General features: G+C 52.6%; 1 protein-coding gene across 4 annotated transcripts in view; it reads left to right on the top strand.

The window, feature by feature from the left end:
- The window catches only part of IGF2BP2 (insulin like growth factor 2 mRNA binding protein 2), a 170,597-nt gene extending 153,946 nt beyond the window's left edge, over nt 1-16,651 (top strand). For 2 of the 4 annotated variants that reach the window (XM_058662188.1, XM_058662187.1), the window contains 7 exons: nt 1,650-1,736; nt 8,285-8,353; nt 8,895-9,011; nt 10,816-10,890; nt 13,635-13,766; nt 14,943-15,056; nt 16,170-16,651. In XM_058662188.1, the coding sequence (XP_058518171.1) occupies nt 1,650-1,736; nt 8,285-8,353; nt 8,895-9,011; nt 10,816-10,890; nt 13,635-13,766; nt 14,943-15,056; nt 16,170-16,262 (687 nt within the window). In that variant the 3' untranslated portion in view covers nt 16,263-16,651. The remainder of the gene's footprint in view (nt 1-1,649; nt 1,737-8,284; nt 8,354-8,894; nt 9,012-10,815; nt 10,891-13,634; nt 13,767-14,942; nt 15,057-16,169) is intronic. The other 2 variants (XM_004577725.4, XM_004577724.3) reach the window with 1 other exon arrangement.

Genomic DNA, 16,651 nt, shown 5'->3' with positions numbered 1-16,651 from the left:
GCTGCCATGGCATGAACAGCTGGGAGCTTGAGACTGATCCAGCAGGGAACAGCGAAGGGTGTGAGGCTTAGCTCGTTTCTCAGGCGAGAGGCTGTCCACTGCTGGCCCCCTGGCAGTGGAACTCAAGGGCAAGAAGAAGCAAAGAAAAAGCATTTCTTAAATTTGCAGTTTAAGTTAAGGTCTGCATACTATAGCCTGAGGAGGTAAATTTAGCTTTATTGGGAACCAGCCATGGCTGTTTACTTATGTTTGGTCTGTTTCTATTTTTCTACGGCAGTGGCCAAGGTAATACATGCAGCAGATACTATATGACCTGTAGGGTCTGAAATATTTTTATTCAGTGTTTTGTTTAGTTGATCCCTGAATTAAAACGAGGAAATGTTTTTTGATAACCAGTTTTCTAGACTTGCAAATAGGTTTTGCCAGTCAAAAAGCCCCTTTCTGAGGCGGCAGACACTCTGAAGTGTCTACCAAAACAGTAGAGTAGCTATTTTATTGTGTAGTACCTGTTCTTTATAAAGCAGGTTTAAATGGAATTCTCGTTTTAATAAAAGCTTTGTAGCTCTGAGCTTGACTCCGTGGATCAAGGTTGATCCAGAGCACACAGTTGCCTAGACTCTCAGAGGAGAAGTGACGGCCCCTGCAGATGCTGCCCGCTGCGGCTTGGCGGGGGAGACTGTGGGCAAGGAGGCGGCCCTCACTGCGCACCTTTGCAGGACCTAGGAGTGTCGCACCACAGGTTGTGGCCTGCTCCAGGGCCCTTTTCATTGGTGCTTTAAATTCTTCTACTTTCCTATCACATAAGACATTCAGATTGTGAGATTAAAAGGGTATTTTCGGGTTGCTTTAAGATATATTTATTTATTTAGAAGTCAGAGTTACAGAGAGAGAGAGAGAGAGAGAGAGAGAGAGAGAGAGAGAGAGAGAGAGAGAGAGAGAGAAAGAGATCTTCCATCTGCTGGTTACACTCCCCAGTTAAAGCCAATACTGGGCCAGGCCACAGCCAGGAGCCTCATGCAGGTCTCCTAAGAGGGTTGCAGGGCTCCAAGCGCTTGGGTCATCTGCTGCTTTCTCAGGTCACAAGCAGGAAGCCGAAGCAGGAGTGGAGCCGCTGGGATATATGCTGGTGCCTGTCTGGGATGCAGGCACCAGGAGTGGAGGCCTTCGCCGCTTGGGTTGCTCCTGCACAGCACAAGCATGTCATGTGTTTGCTTTAGTCTCCAAGGGTCAGGAAGTCTGTGCACCTCCTGATAGCTGGCTTGGCATACACTGGTTGGTCTGTGGAATTCTTGATGAGTATGTGTGGATGAAAGTATTATTTTTCATAGTTTTCTTGGTTATAAAAGTAATGCATGTGTAGTATTTATGAAGCTAATAATACCATAATATAAATTACAAGCTGTTTTCTTAATTTCAACCAGCGTTCCCATGTATATGCATATATGTTGATTGTTCTTATATGTTAGATATTTCACGTTGCAGTGGAAATTCTTGGTGTATGTGTTGTGGCTCTCTTACCCAGTTACTTCTCAAATAAATTCCTAGAAATCTCAATGTATGTCAGAATGTTTATGGAAAATGAAATGAAAAGCTAAGCTTGCAGGGCAGGCATTTAAGCTACCGCTTGGGACACCCGTGTCTAATTTCAGAGTGCCTGGGATCGAGTCCTGCCTCTACCTCCTCCGTTCCAGTTTCCTGCTAATGTGTACCCTGGGAGGCAGCAGATGATGGCCCAGGTACTTGGGTTCCTGCCACCCCCATGGGAGCCCTCCATGCAGTTCCAGGCTCCTGGCTGCACCTGATGCTTGCAGGCATTTGGGGAGTGAACCAGCAGACGGAAGAATTTTCCTTCCTTCCTTCCTTCCTTCTTTCCTTCCTTCCTTCCTTCCTTCCTTCCTTCCTTCCTTCCTTCCTTCCTCTCTCTCCCTCTCTTTCCTTTCCATTGAGCCGTTTGAATAATGGAACAAAAACTTATTTATTTTACTGCAGAACATTTTGAAATCCATGCGCACCTTTTTCATAATATACATAGTCAATGAACTTTTTGACTGTTCCTCCTCATATGCACAGATTTCAGAATTTTCTGCAGCAAAAGAAACATGTTCGTCGACTTTTTGAAGTAGACTGGTAGAATTGCTGAGTTGAAAAATGCATACATTCTACATGCTGATGGGCAAACACCGTCAAAGAATGTTTGACAGAACCAAGCTCAGGTTCCCAAATGCTCCCTGCCTGTTGATGCTCCCTTGTCGTCTGATATTTAAAAATAGACGGTTTTTGGTTATTGAGAAACTGAACAATGTGGATGCACTGGCCTTTTCCCTACTCTTTAATCAGTTGTCGCTGTAGCATGGACACGGTTTGTGCCCTCAGGTTCATCCCAGAGTGACCATGTTGGGTCGGTGGGAGGCAGCTGCATCTCATGGCTATACTGATGCTGTCTCCGGGGGGTAGGGCGGGTCTTGGGGACTGGATTAGTTCCTGGAAGAATGGGTGGTGGTCAGTGACCCAGCTGCCTGCTGCCCTCTCACACTCCTGCTTCCGCCAGCCCGTCAGGTGCTCAGCTGAGCCCCTGCACTTCCAGGTCCGAGGGACTCAGTAGACCCAGCGCAGGTGTTTTTATTAGAGCAACAAAAGCGGATTTAAAGCCAGCTGTCCCCGTGAGCTTTGCTGGGCAGCCTGTGGAGGAGCAGCGGTCTGCGGCGGACTTTCTGCCCTAGCATGCGCGGGCTTTGAACCTTGGGTCAGCAGTTTCACTGAGGTGTTCCCACCTGGCCAGTGGGAGGGACAGCCCCTGTAGCAGGGGCTGTTGGGAGGATTTACCGAAGAACCAAAAACCTGCACAGTAAAAACTGCTGGGTGGTTCTTACTGGCTTTTTTTTTTCATATTAATGATTTGTAATCCTTTATGAAGGCTGTGAAACGCTTGTTGTGTTGCAAATAGTTTGCACCAATTTGTCATTTCTCTTTGCTTCATTTGTAGTGTCTTGTAACTAGTAATTTCTTTCCCTCTCTTTGTGTCGAATGTATGAACTCAGCTGTGGCTGTTTCTCTTCAGCCCTCCTTTTATTCAGTTTTCCTCCAACTTCCACACCCTAGGCAAAGCCTTGTTACATGTACACATTTTTAAATGCTGTCTCAGCACATTTGTAAAATCACATTGTCCAGAAATATAAGTGGAATCATGCCACATAGAGTGAGTTATAAGAATTACGTAATTACAAGATATTTATCTATCTATCTGTCGTTCTGTAACTAGGCCTAATTTTTCTTAATGTCTACACAATATTCCAGTGGTTTTCCTAATGAGCCCTTTGGAGACGTGGGTTGATTCCAGGTCTTCTTACTACAAACAGTGTCAAAACATATATCCTTTGGAGTCTTTGCAAAAGTGACTATATACAAACATAATTGGGCCAGGCACAATAGCCTAGTGGCTAAATCCTCAGCTTGCATCCGCCAGGATTCCATGTGGGCGCTGGCTCATGTCCCGGCTGCTCCACTTCCCATCCAGCTCCCTGCTTGTGGCTTGGAAAGGCAGTCGAGGACGGCCCAAAGCCTTGGGACCCTGCACCCATGTATGTGGGAGACCCAGAAGAAACTCTTGGCTCCTGGTTGCAGATTGACTCAGCTCCAGCCATTCCAACAGATGGAAGATGTTTCTGTCTGTGTATCTGCCTTTCCAATTTAAAAAAAAAAAAAAAAAAAAAAAAACTTTAAAAAATGAATATATACACATAGCTGTCATCTGAAAGTAAATTCTCTGACTCGAATTATTACACCAAAATGTATATGAATTTTAATTATTCACAAATTTCTCCCAACAGAAATCTTGTAGAAATGTTCAGAATTAAGGTAGTTAAATCATGGGCCTGACATTTATTTATTTAAATATTTTTTTTAAAATTCCTTTTAAAAAAGGTAGTTAAATCAGTGATGTTTCCTTTGAGTTTCTGGACTTTGAACATCACACCACGAAAAAAAAAAACCAGCTTTCTTGCATCCAAAATTGTAAAGAAAAATTGTCCCGTGATTTTTCATACTAATTTTTCATTGTTGGCTTGTTAGAGATTGCTTGTCTGTGGGACACATAGAGAATTTATCTTGACTCACACTTTCAACAGAGTTCTAACATTGTTTTTCCCCAGGTAGATGGCCAGTGTTCCCAGAAGTATTTATTGACTGACATACCATTTTCTCATTAAAATGCCAGCTGTGTTGGAAGTTCACCTCCCCAAATGCCCACAAGAGCCAGGGGTAGGCCAGGCCAAAGCCAGGAGCCTGAGATTCCATCTGATTCTCCCACAGGGACAGCAAGCTTGGCATGTGGGCTGTCTTTTGCCGCCTCCTGGACACATTAACAGGAAGCCGCATTGGAAGCAGAGTAGCCAGGATAGAACTAGGCCTCACAAAGGGGATTACGTGTTGCAAGTGGCAGCCTGACCCACCTCACCCAGCAGGCGGCTCCCTTCCCCTCACACGGGCGTGGGCTTCACCTGATGTCTAGGAATTCTGTGGTCACAGTTCCTCCAGGACTCAAAACCTGATCTCGCACATTAAGTTTTTCAGATAAATGTGGTACCAGGCTGTTTTTCTTTTTCTGCAGAGAATGCTTTTTATGTTATAAGGCTTTGGGTTTTTTCTGTTGTTTGTTCATTTTACCTTTTCTGGCATTTGGCCATTACCCTTAGAATTGTGGATCTGTAGATTGGAGCTTCTGTTTAGATTAAGTCTTTTCCTTCTGTACACTAATTCCTATTTTATCTGTCTCCATCCGCTTCTTCACACTCTCCACTTGACAGAGAGTAAACTTTGCTCTTCACATCTGTCTGTCTTTGGGCTTCGTGTGGGTTCACCTCCTGATACACTTTTGGGCCTCTCAGCAGAGTCTGTTCTGCCATTGACGCATCCTCTGCCAACGTGTACTCCGCCCCTCCTGGTCGTAATTGCCACTCTAGATCTCCGATTAGTCTTCTCTGCTGCCAGATGACTCCCATGTTGTCCAAGTGCTGACTTCCTAGAAAATCAAATCAGAACTTACCCAACTTCTCCCTCCTTCCTGGATTAACTCACTAGGGTTGTCTACTTGTCTTACTGGGCCTAGTTCCTATCTTGGCTGCTGCTGAGTCTCTGTAGATGGCTAATGAGCTGTAATGGCATATTCTTGCATGTCAGTAAACTCAGGAAAGATCTTAGGATGCCTGGGATGGGAGGAGGGGGAGTGATTTTTAATCCCATACCTGACAGGCCTCACCTGAGCCAGTGAATCCAGAATATTCCAGGTGAGCTCTGTGTGTTTGGATCCTGTCTGTACGTCTTAGTGCCTTGCTGAGTTCTAGCTCTGAGCTCCTGGGGTTGTCCTGTAACGCCAGGAGGTGGGTAAGTGGCTGCTGTGAAGGGAGACACTTTGGCAGGTGGGGCCAGACCAGTGCACCTTCCGAGTCTTGGAAAGCCGCCTCCATGACACAGGCCCCTCTTAGTTCCCTCCACTTCCCTGGGCCCCGATCACTCGGTAATGACCCTGAGGTGACTGAGATATTTGAATGTGACTCGTGCACCTGGAGCTGGCTGCTGCACCTCCCTTTCCACCCTTCATTCTTCCCTACACTGCACACCACATGCCCTCCCCTGTTAGCGTGGCTGCTGCAGGCCTCCCAGGCCCAACTGTGTGGAGATCTCTTGTTCACCACACGCAGCCCTCCACCCATCCGTCACAGGGGCCAATCCCAGAGTGAGGCAGAAATGAATCCAGGAATGCTGCTGGGGGTGGTGACCCCCTCTTATGCCTTTCAGTTGGCAGAGGCTGGAGGAACACCTGCCTGAGACACCTCCCTCCACAGTAACTGCTCAGTAACTCCTGTGCCCTGCCCCGGCTGCAACCCTCTGCAGACTCTCAGAAGTAAAGCAGCTGCTGCTCGCTGGCCAGGTGGACTTCCCTCCTGACCTTTCCCTGTCTGTGGAATGTGGGCCAAGTGTCACTCAGCAGCAGCGGCTTCCTTGAGATCACTGCTGGGTGCTCTTTCTGGTCCCACCTAGGAAGCAGGCTGTGAGAAGCCCCTGCATGAGATTGTGAGCTCCATGTGGAGGGTCAGCATTCTGGGCAACAGAGGGTTTGCAGTCTCCTGTCCACACCGAATGCTGGTAGCCCATGTGATGCCCGATGCTGGGCTCCTTCACTGCTGCCACCTTCCCACAATGTGGATCACCCTGCAGGGTGCCCGTTGTGCTTGGGCTCAAATCCACATCCAAACCACAGCCTACAAGGCGTTGTCTCTGTCTCTGCTGCTCTGTGTGTTGTTCCTTGCGTTCACTGTGTGGGGAACCCCTCCTTTACAGACAGCCTCCCTCTGTACCGTGTCCCCCCCCCTCACCTGTGAAAACCCTGTCTAGTTTTCTCCCAGCCACGGCTGCCTTCCACACCTGCTTGCACCCGCTACCCAAGCAGAACACGCGTTCTGTGGTGGCAGCGACTCTCTCTCTCCTGGTAGCTGCCTGCACAGCACCAGAAGCGGTGCTGTCACCAGCGGGAAGGCGGCCACCTGTAGGAACGAGTCCTTACAACCGCCCTGTGTGGCCAGCCTGACAGCCTTTGAGTCCATTGGTGAATGAGAATCAGAAACATCAAATAAGTGATCCCAGCGTGCAGAGCTGGTGTCGCTGGCTCAGACCTCTGGCTGCAGCAATTAACTCCCAGGGCCTCAGTCAGCAGTGAGCTCCTGACAGCTGAGTCGAGGTTCTTCCCTGTGATGGTTTTATAGCTGTGATTTGTGAATCAAAAGGAACTTGTTCTGTGTGTCCTTCCATAGCTCACTAAAAATCTCTCTCTCATATTCCAAGTGCAAAGTCTGAACAGGATGTAGTGTGTGTGTCAGGAGTGTGTGACCCCCAGCCTAGGAACCACACTGTAACCCATCTATTCTGGGTCTCTTGTGATTATGAAGGGAAAAGGCAAGACAGGAATGCAAAGGATTATTTCCAGTAGCAGGGATAAGGCAGCCTGCTCCGGGAGAGACGAGGGCGCAAGTGTCCCTTTCCAGGATGAAGTTTTGTCTGAGGGACCAGTGCGGGAGAAGGAGCCGGGGCTGGTGCTCTTCTCAGGCAGCTGCAAGCACAGTGGACATCGCCTCACCCATGGTCCCTCCAGCCGGTATCAGTGCGCCCTCTTGTGGGACTATTGTGCCATTGCAGCCCCTTGCCTGCCTCAGCAGTGTCACCCTGTAATTCCCCCTCTGTCCCTGCTGGCCTTCTCTTTCTAAGCTCACAGGGGGAGAAATTGCATGTTTTCCCAGCATCCTTGGCCAGGGGTTGTAATCTGCAACTGGAGACTCAGCAGGTGGAAGATGGGCATGTCACTAGGAGATCTGCTTGGAGCCCCGAGTGGAGACCAGCACCCAAGTCCCAAGGTTCGCACATGCCTGGCAGTGGAGCCACCTGCCTCCAGGGGCGAGTTTGCAGGGATGGTTCCTGGTGCTGCCAGCGGTTCACCTCCTTTTTTGTCATAGGAATGTCAGGGTGTCCTTGGCCTTCCAGAAAGCACAATGAACTGGACTTTTTTTTTCTGACTTTGGTCAGCATCCCACCCATATAACTAGAATAGCAGGTGTGTTCTAGTCTCACAAGCCTATGGCTGGGATTAAGAGGTTAAGAGTTGAAATGAAGTATCCACCACACTACCTAGTACCTAGTAGGTATTTAGTACAAAGCAATGACTTGAAAATTCCATGTTCTGATAGCCCTGTTGTCTTCTGCCCGTGTCTGCCTTCCTATCCTCTCCTTACACTCACACGTGACACATGTGTCCCATTTCTTTTGCCTTGTCTCTTGATTGCTTTCTCAGTTTCTCTGCTCTCAGTCCATGGGATTCTCTGCTGGAGTGGACTGATTGTGTCCACGCTCCCCTACCACCTGGGCAGCTCAGCCACCTGTCCCGAGTGTGAACTCTGTCCCTGAATCCACCGACCTCCAGCACTGACAAGTCACTGCCCCGTCTCCACAGCCAGGGGCAGGCCAGGAGTACGTGCTTGCACTCCGGGTTCACTCCCACAGGAGCTGCTGAAGCCTGAAGCATAGCTCACCTTAGGAGTGATGGATGCTGGACCCAAGGGGCCACTGCGTCCAGGCAACTTTGGGCCAAGCTTTCAGTATCGGGGCATGGGGTGGAGCTCTGGGTTGCAGAGGACAGATGCGTGGATGCTGGTGTGGGCAGCCTGTGTTACAGGTGGGCCTTCTGCCCCCCGAACATGGGATGCTCACTCACTACCTGATGGTCTCTCTCCCCCTGCAGACACACTCCGGTTACTTCTCCAGCCTCTACCCCCACCACCAGTTCGGCCCGTTCCCACACCATCACCCTGTAAGTGCCCCTTCATGCAGCCCCGCCCTGTGGTTGGCCCCACGCAAGCTCTGGCTCTTGGGGTTGCAGATTGCCCTGGGTGCAGTGTGGCTGAGAGCTTGAGCACACCTGTCTGTTCTTGGGGCTGCCCTGTGGGACAAGCCTGCCAGCAGGTGGCAGGAAACACATGCAAGTCCACAACCAGGAGATCACATCAGCCAGTGCTGGGCTGGGCAACAAAGATCAGTCAATAGCATCAGGCAGTTGAGGTCTTGCATTCCTGCAAGTCCCTGTAGCAAGGACACCTGGCAGCCTTGCTCAGGAGGGTGTTCTCTCCCTCACCATGTCCCCAGGCAGTCACCCGTGGCCTGCCCAAGACAGGTCTAACTTCCTCATGGGAGTGCCCCACAGACTGGCCACCTACCAGTTCCCTCTAAGGCCAGTAATTTCCGCACTCCTAGGACAGCCAGTTCCCACAGGGTGTATGACAGGTGCTGAGGGGTGGCAGCTGGCCAGAGGAGAACCCTCGCTGGAGCTGTTCCTTCTGTCTTGTCTGCCCTAGTACCCAGAGCAGGAGATCGTGAATCTCTTCATCCCAACCCAGGCGGTGGGTGCCATCATCGGGAAAAAGGGGGCACACATCAAGCAGCTGGCCAGGTTCGCCGGCGCCTCCATCAAGGTAAGGCTGACCTCGGCTGCCACCGCACTTACACCAGCCGAGCCTCATGCCCCGCATTCAAACCTCTGTGGGGAGACCTGAAGGGAGCCCTGACAGGTAGGGCCTGAGAGGCAGCTGATGGCCATGGTAGGCAGCCGCACCCCACAGGCGGTGCTCAGCCTGGCCACTGTGCAGCCTGGAGGTAGAGCCGAGAGATTGGCTCCTCCAGTTCGCCCTGGTTCCCCTGAGGAAGGAGAGACTGGGTGCAGGGCTGGCTGGGACAGTAATGTTCCACTTACTGGGACCCAGGTTTCATGAGCTTGCCAAGGATATTTGATTTGCAATCCAGTGTTTTTTTTTCCCCCACCATAACAGCCCAATGGCTCTGCCAGAGTCACTCCAGCCACGCCTTCAGAAAGAAAAGGAGAGAATTGATCCGTGCCCTCAGGCGCTCACCCCCAACAGCCTTCCCTGGCAGTGGAGACTTCTTACTTTGCCCAGGGCCTCTGTGGTCTTTGTACGCTGGACCCACAGAAAGCTCAGTCACCAGTGCCAGCTGTGACCAAGCAAGCCCTGGTCACCTGTGCCTCACCGTCATCCACAGACCACACTCATGAAGGCCAGAGGGTCCCCTGAAGATCCTCTGGGAGCATGCCTCGGATATAGTCACAGTGAAAGTGAGTCACAGCACTGGGCCCCTGCAACAAGGACACCTGGCAGCTTTGCCCAAGAGGGCAAGTAATGGATCCCTGTGCAGGGGGAGGCCTTTTTGGAGCCCAGGACTGAGGCCCAGTGGCGCAAAGGCAACAGTGGTGCAAATGCCATCCGTGTCAGTGGAGACTCCCAGGTTCCCTCCGGCCTGTCTCAGCAATGGCCACTTCCTTGAGCCTCTGGAACACTGTGACCTACACCTACAGTTTTTCTGCACCTGCTGTTAGGGATGCCATCCATGTCAGTGGCTCACCAGACAGGCTTGTGGGGCTGGGGAGAGGCACCCATGTGCCAACCTCCCTTTGGTTCTGCCTTAACATTTTAGATGCCTGGTATACTTTTCACCCATATATTTCCTTTGAAAGCTGCCTGAAAGTTGGGAGAGTGTTAAGTCAGGAATTGGATAAAAAGAAAGGAAGACCTCATTAAGAACAATGCTTTCTGGATAGGTTGAGTAGTTACAAAGAATTCAGACACCCATGACTTGAATTAGGAAACTCTGCAGCCTCCACATTTGGCAAATCTGGGAAGGAGGTCCAGGGTGGGGAGGGGTCAGCAGGGCTGGGAGGGGTTGGCAGGGCCGGGATAGCAGCTGGCTTGTCCTCCTTCCTGCTGTGGCAATGCCGTTTCTATTGCTCATTTGCTATGGGTATGGCTGCAGGTGTTCAACCCCCATGTCATCTGCCATTGATTGCCTGTGGTAGCAGATTAGAACCGTGGTGACCTTTCCTGCAAGGGAGGCTCCAGTTTAATGCCTCTGTGGACCCTACCTTCCTGCCCACTGGGCCCTGGTTGGGTTGGCAGAGCCAACCTGGGTACCTCTCCAGAACCACTGACTCCATGAATTTAGCCCAGCTGAAAGGAGGCCAGTCCTTGTGATGCTTAGAGCAGGACCCTGCCCTGGCTACCACCGACCTGTTGCTTAGTCTTCCTGGGTGGCCAAAGACCTGAATTTCACAGCGCCTGGTATACTACAAGCTGGGGTAGAGATAGCCTGGTGTCAGGGAAAGCCATGTGCTTTGTTGGTATGTGCGCCCTCCACATCGACAAGGAGGAGGGGCGTCAGGAGCACGAGCAAGCATTGGTATTTTCCCTCTTTCCTTGTGAACTGCAGATTGCTCCAGCAGAAGGCCCAGATGTCAGTGAAAGGATGGTGATCATCACTGGACCACCTGAAGCCCAGTTCAAGGTCAGTGCCAAGGATATCTCCACTCTGCAGGCTCTAGGCACCAAGGCGAGGCCCTTTTTGGGAGACCCACCCCACGTGTCCCTTCCTGCTACTGTTTGCTGGTCTCAGACTCTGCTCTGCCCTGTCTTCCTTCACTGCCCTGGACAGGTAGGTTTTTGTGCTCACTTCAAAGGCACCTCTGGCACAGCACTGGTCCTCTCCCCTCTGTCATTTAGGCAAGGATGCCCTTCAGACTCTGGGGCCCTGACATGGTGACAAGGTACACAGGAGGACACAGCACAGATCGTCGGAAGTTTTTTGTGAAGGGCATTGTTTTGTTCTGGCCCTAGGAACATGATAACAAGTTTTGGGTGTTTTTTTTTTTTAGTTTTTTTTTTTTTTAATTGGAAAGTCAGATATACAGAGAGGAGGAGAGACAGAGAGGAAGATCCTCCATCCCCTTGTTCACTCCCCAAGGGGCCGCAACAGCTGAAGCTGAGCCAATTTGAAGCCAGGAACCAGGAGCTTCTTCCAGGTCTCCCACACGGGTTCAGGGTCCCAAGGTGTTGGGCCGTCCTCAACTGCTTTCCCAGGCCACAGCAGGGAGCTGGATGGAAAGCAGGACTGCCAGGATTAGAACCAGCACCCATATGGGATCCCGGCACTTGCAAGGCAAGGACTTTAGCTGCTAGGCTACCATGCCAGATCCAATGAGTTTTCTAAGGAAAGTCAGGAAAGGGAGGAGGGTGTTGTGATACAGTGGGATAAACTGCCTGGGACACTGGCATGCTGTGTCCATGAGCCCAAGATGGAGTTCTGCATCCACCTCCCATCCAGCTTCCTACTGAGGTACACCTTGGGAGGCAGTGGGTGCTGGTTCTAATACTTGGGTCCCTGCTTTTCACATGGGAGAGCTGGATGGGTTTCTTGGCTTCATCCTGGTTCACCAATGGCTGTTGTGAGTGGTGAAGGCAGGAAAACTAGTGGGTAGAAAATAAACTTTAAAAAGTCCTAGGCCCAGCGGCGTGGCCTAGCGGCTAAAGTCCTCACCTTCAACGCCCCGGGATCCCATATGGGCGCCGGTTCTAGTCCCCAGCAGCTCCACTTCCCATCCAGCTCCCTGCTTATGGCCTGGAAATGCAGTCGAGGACGGCCCAATGCATTGGGACCCTGCACCCACGTGGGAGACCGGGGAGGGGATCCGGGTTCCCGGCTTCGGATCGGCGCGCATCAGTCCGTTGCGGCTCACTTGGGGAGTGAATCATCGGATGGAAGATCTTCCTCTCTGTCTCTCCTCCTCTCTGTATATCTGACTTTGTGATAAAATAAATAAATCTTTAAAAAAAATAAATAAAAAGTCCACATTTATGAAAAAGCAATCCTTGCCGTTAAAAGTATTTAAAATTTAACAGAGAACATAAAACACACCTGGAGGCTCGGTGCAGTGACCTAGCAGCTAAGGTCCGCTCCTTGCATGCGCCAGGATCCCATCTCGGCGCCGGTTCTAATCCCAGCAGCCCTGCTTCCCATCCAGCTCCCTGCTTGTGGCCTGGGAAAGCAATCAAGGGTGGCCCAATGGCTTGGGACCCTGCACCTGCGTGGGAGACCTGGAAAAGGCTCCTGGCTTTGAATTGGCTCCGCTCCAGCCGTTGCGCTCACTTAGAGAGTGAATCAACGGACGGAGGATCTTCCTCTCGGGATATCTGACTTTCCAATAAAAGAATAAAATAAATCTTTTTTTTTTTAAAGGTTTATTTATTTATTTCAAAGTCAGATATACAGAGAGGAGGAGAGACAGAGAGGAAGATCTTCTGTCCGATGATTCACTCCCCAAGTGAGCCGCAACAGCCGGTGCACGCCAATCCGAAGCCAAGAACCAGGAACCTCTTCCAGGTCTCCCACGCAGGTGCAGGGTCCCAATGCATTGGGCTGTCCTCGACTGCTTTCCCAGGCCACAAGCAGGGAGCTGGATGGGAAGTGGAGCTGCCGGGATTAGAACCGGCGCCCATATGGGATCCCAGGGCGTTCAAGGCGAGGACTTAAGATGCTAGGCCACGCCGCCGGGCCCCTAAAATAAATCTTAAAAAAAAAATACACATGGAGCTATTCAAGAACAGTAACCTACTTACAAATGGATAAATAGTTATTATCCATCCAGCAAATGAGAAAGCATGACCCACTGTGCCTGCTGAAGCACGGGGGGAACCTAGAACATATGCTGAGTGGCAGAGGCGGGTGCAGAAGACACCTGCACTCGAGGTGATGAGCCTGTGGACAGGCCAGGTCCGGGGACTAGGGAAGGAAGGTATTGGAAATGACAGATAGTGACCGTGGCCACATGAACACACGCAGCTATAGACTGAGTCACCTCACCTGTCCTCAATTCAGACAAGCAGCCACTCCTGGTGTACTGGCTTTGGAATCAGCATCAACTGGCAAGATGAGGCTTAGTCACTCTGTTGCCACCACCTCACCTCCATGCTTTAGTGACCAGAGCATTGAGCCTGGGTGGCACTCAGCTACACACTTCTAGGTGCGAGAGAAAGTGGACATAGACGTGTGGCCCAGCCCCCTTGCCAATCTGGTAGGACTGGAGCAGTGTGCCCAGACTGGGCAGACAGGCTGCAGCTTCCCGTGTCTGGCCCTAGTGGATTTGGGTAAGGGGCTGCACAGCAGCCAGCACCCTCTGGTTCCCTTGGCATTACTGACAAGGCAGCCTAGCCCGGAAGCCGACCGAGTGTCACCAGCCCTGTCTGCTCCTCCAGGCGCAGGGGCGGATCTTTGGGAAGCTGAAGGAAGAGAATTTCTTCAACCCCAAGGAAGAGGTGAAGCTGGAAGCCCACATCCGCGTGCCCTCTTCCACAGCTGGCCGGGTGATCGGCAAAGGTGGCAAAACCGTAAGTGTGTGCGCTTCCCGCCCATGTCGACGCCCTCAGGTTGCCTTGGCTTTGTCCCGGCCAACGAATGGTCAGGGTGTGCAGCTGACAAACCAAAGGCTCTTCTGGCTTCTGAGCCCTGTGAGGCAGGAGAATGCCAGTGACGAGAACAGTCAGCAGCACTGTGGGGGCCCCATGCTGAGCCCAGGCCCCCCAAGCCTGGCCCTGTGTCCAGCAATCCTCATCTTGGCTCCACAGCAGTGGTTGGAGGCCTCTGCTCCATAAAGACAGGGAAGCCGCCTCCTGCTTCCTTCCTGCCTGCACACAGCAGCCAGTGGCAGTGCCAAGGAGGTTGGGCAGACATGTTTCCTGAGCTTCATGCCCCGCTGCTTGCAGGCCTGGTGTCCCACACTCTATCCTGACGGGTGCCCCTAGGACCCGGACTCAGCCTCTGTCTGCAAGCTGGCTCCCGACCCCTCCGTCTGCAGTAGTGGGGTACGGGGGCAAGGAAAACACAGTCTGCTTCCCACCATACCCAGGGAATCGCAGAGTACCAGAGCGTGAACCCTGAAGCTTGCAGGAATCAGAGAGGACTTGCCCCCTTGGTGGATTTTGGAGTCCTGAGAGCAGACATTATGCGTAGGGCTTGACATTTCCAAAGCCAAGTTCTAGACATGGTAAGTCAGCTTTAGGTGAGAGAAGAGTCACATGGACTGTAGTCTGCTCCCTACAACCAGCACTGAGTCAGCCTCCCAGGGCACACACGCCGAGTTCAGGCAGTGGCCAGCACACAGACCATGAGGGCCTCCTGTCCCCAGCTCTCCGGTGTCCTTGATTATTCTAGAGACTGCCTCCTGCCAAGGGACCAGAGGCTGGGCACCCAACCACCACCTTGTGGGAGAAGCATGGGCTGGAGGCTTCCAGGAGGAGGTGGCCAGGAGCAGCATCGGCATGACATGGAGGAGGCTGGTCAGCTGGGAGGAGGGGCAGGCTCACAGGCCCCCAGAGCGCTTGTCCAGGGCAGTGGCTGGGGTCCCAGAGTCACTGAGAGCCTGTGCGCCTCTGCGCAGACAGGAGACACCCCTCCACTGAGCCAGGGAATCCAGGCCGAGGTCAACCCCTGTCATCAAAGCTCCCAGGGCACAGACCTAGAAGGTCCCATGTGGTCAGAACCCACTGTCCCTTCTGTCTTTGCAGGTGAATGAACTGCAGAATTTAACCAGCGCAGAAGTCATCGTGCCTCGTGACCAAACACCAGATGAGAATGAGGAAGTGATTGTCAGAATTATCGGGCATTTCTTTGCTAGCCAGGTACCTGAGCAGTGAGGGTCCCATCTCTCTGGTTCTCCATCAGGTGGCCACAGCCTGCACAATCCTCCCTTCCCGACACCCCACCAGAGCCTTTCCCAGCTTGGCACAAGGGCTGTCCACGGAGGAGCGGCAGGGTATGCCACATCTCCCTGCACTGTATCCCAGTGTGCCAGCAGAACTGAGACAGGGTGCAGACTGCCTGGGTCCCCGAGCTGTCCCAGGGCAAGTTTGCAGCTTCCCTCAGCATCCCAAGGCCCCCTCCCGACCTCTCTCTGGGGCCCTCACCTGGAGGCTGCAGCGCTGCCTGGCAACCAAGCCCTCACTGTGCTGGTTCACTGTGTGCCACACGAGGTCCCCGCTTCTGGTTCCCGTCCTCCAAGGCCCACCCCGTCAGAATGCAGCCCTCAATTTGCCTCTCCTCTTGGGTAGCTCAGCCTGGTTCTCTCGTTGCTTACACGAGAGCGCAGTCTGGTCTTGTCGTAGACCTGCACGCTCCCGCAGCACGGCTCACACCTAAGGTTTCTCAGCCAGGCAGCCCACTGTCCCTGCAGAGGCACCACCAGGCCACTGCTCGCCGTGCCCAGTGCCCTCTAAGGCTCCTGCCCCTCTTCAGGCACAGGCCCTGGCCTCCAGCTCTGACTCTGCACCTGCAGGTGGGGCAGGGTCAGGTCAGGGTTCCCATGCTGGCCCCTGCCACTCGTGTTAGCATTTCTGGACCCAGTTTCTTCCTCCTCCCCAGCAGACACCTGCTCTTGTACCTGCTGCTCTGGGAAGTGGACTATGAGCAGAGCTGGGAGATGAGGAGGACATTTCAGCCTCCTGGCCTGTCTAGCAAAGAGCAGAAGCCTGCTGGAGCACGACCCCGTAACCCTCCTGCCAGCAGCCCTGGGGTGGGAAAGGGGGACTTCCACCACTTACTTCTAGGCAGAAAAGTGCACCCCCCCTCCCTTCCCTCCCTCCCCCAGCCCCCAAGCATGGGACAGTGGGGAGGGGGATGACCTTTTTCTCAGCATCCTGTCCTCCCAACCCCCCCAAGTCCCAGAGCGCCCCCTACTGCTTGTCCTTAGCACTGGGTTCCTTTCTCCTGCCCCCTCCCTCTCTCCCTCGCTGCAGACGGCACAGCGCAAGATCAGGGAAATTGTACAACAGGTGAAGCAGCAGGAGCAGAAGTATCCTCAGGGAGTGGCCCCACAGCGCAGCAAGTGAGGCTCCCACAGGCACCAGCAAAGCAACGGATGAATGTAGCCCTTCCAACACCTGACAGAATGAGACCAAACCCAGCAAGCCAGACCGGGAGCAAACCAAAGACCATCCTGAGGAATGAGAAGTCTGCCGAGGTGGCCGGGGCCCCGCAGAGGCCCTGCTCCCAGGGGCTGCAGCGGCGGGCCAGGAGGCTCCTCCAGGCCCCCGGCCGCCCCTGCCTGCCAGCCAGCACCTGCCCAGGGCCTCTGCGGGCCTCCCAGCCATCCACTTCACCATCCATTTGGATCTCCGAAACTCCCACGACGCTATCCCTTTTAGTTGAACTAACATAGGTGAACATGTTCAAAGCAAAGCAGATTTGACAGCCTTTTCTTTTTTCGGGGAACACTATC

The sequence above is a fragment of the Ochotona princeps genome, chromosome 3 (assembly GCF_030435755.1).
Source record: "Ochotona princeps isolate mOchPri1 chromosome 3, mOchPri1.hap1, whole genome shotgun sequence".
Lineage (NCBI taxonomy): Eukaryota > Metazoa > Chordata > Mammalia > Lagomorpha > Ochotonidae > Ochotona > Ochotona princeps.
The sequence above is the reverse complement of the archived record's forward strand: the minus strand, read 5'-3'. Positions and strand labels throughout refer to the sequence as shown.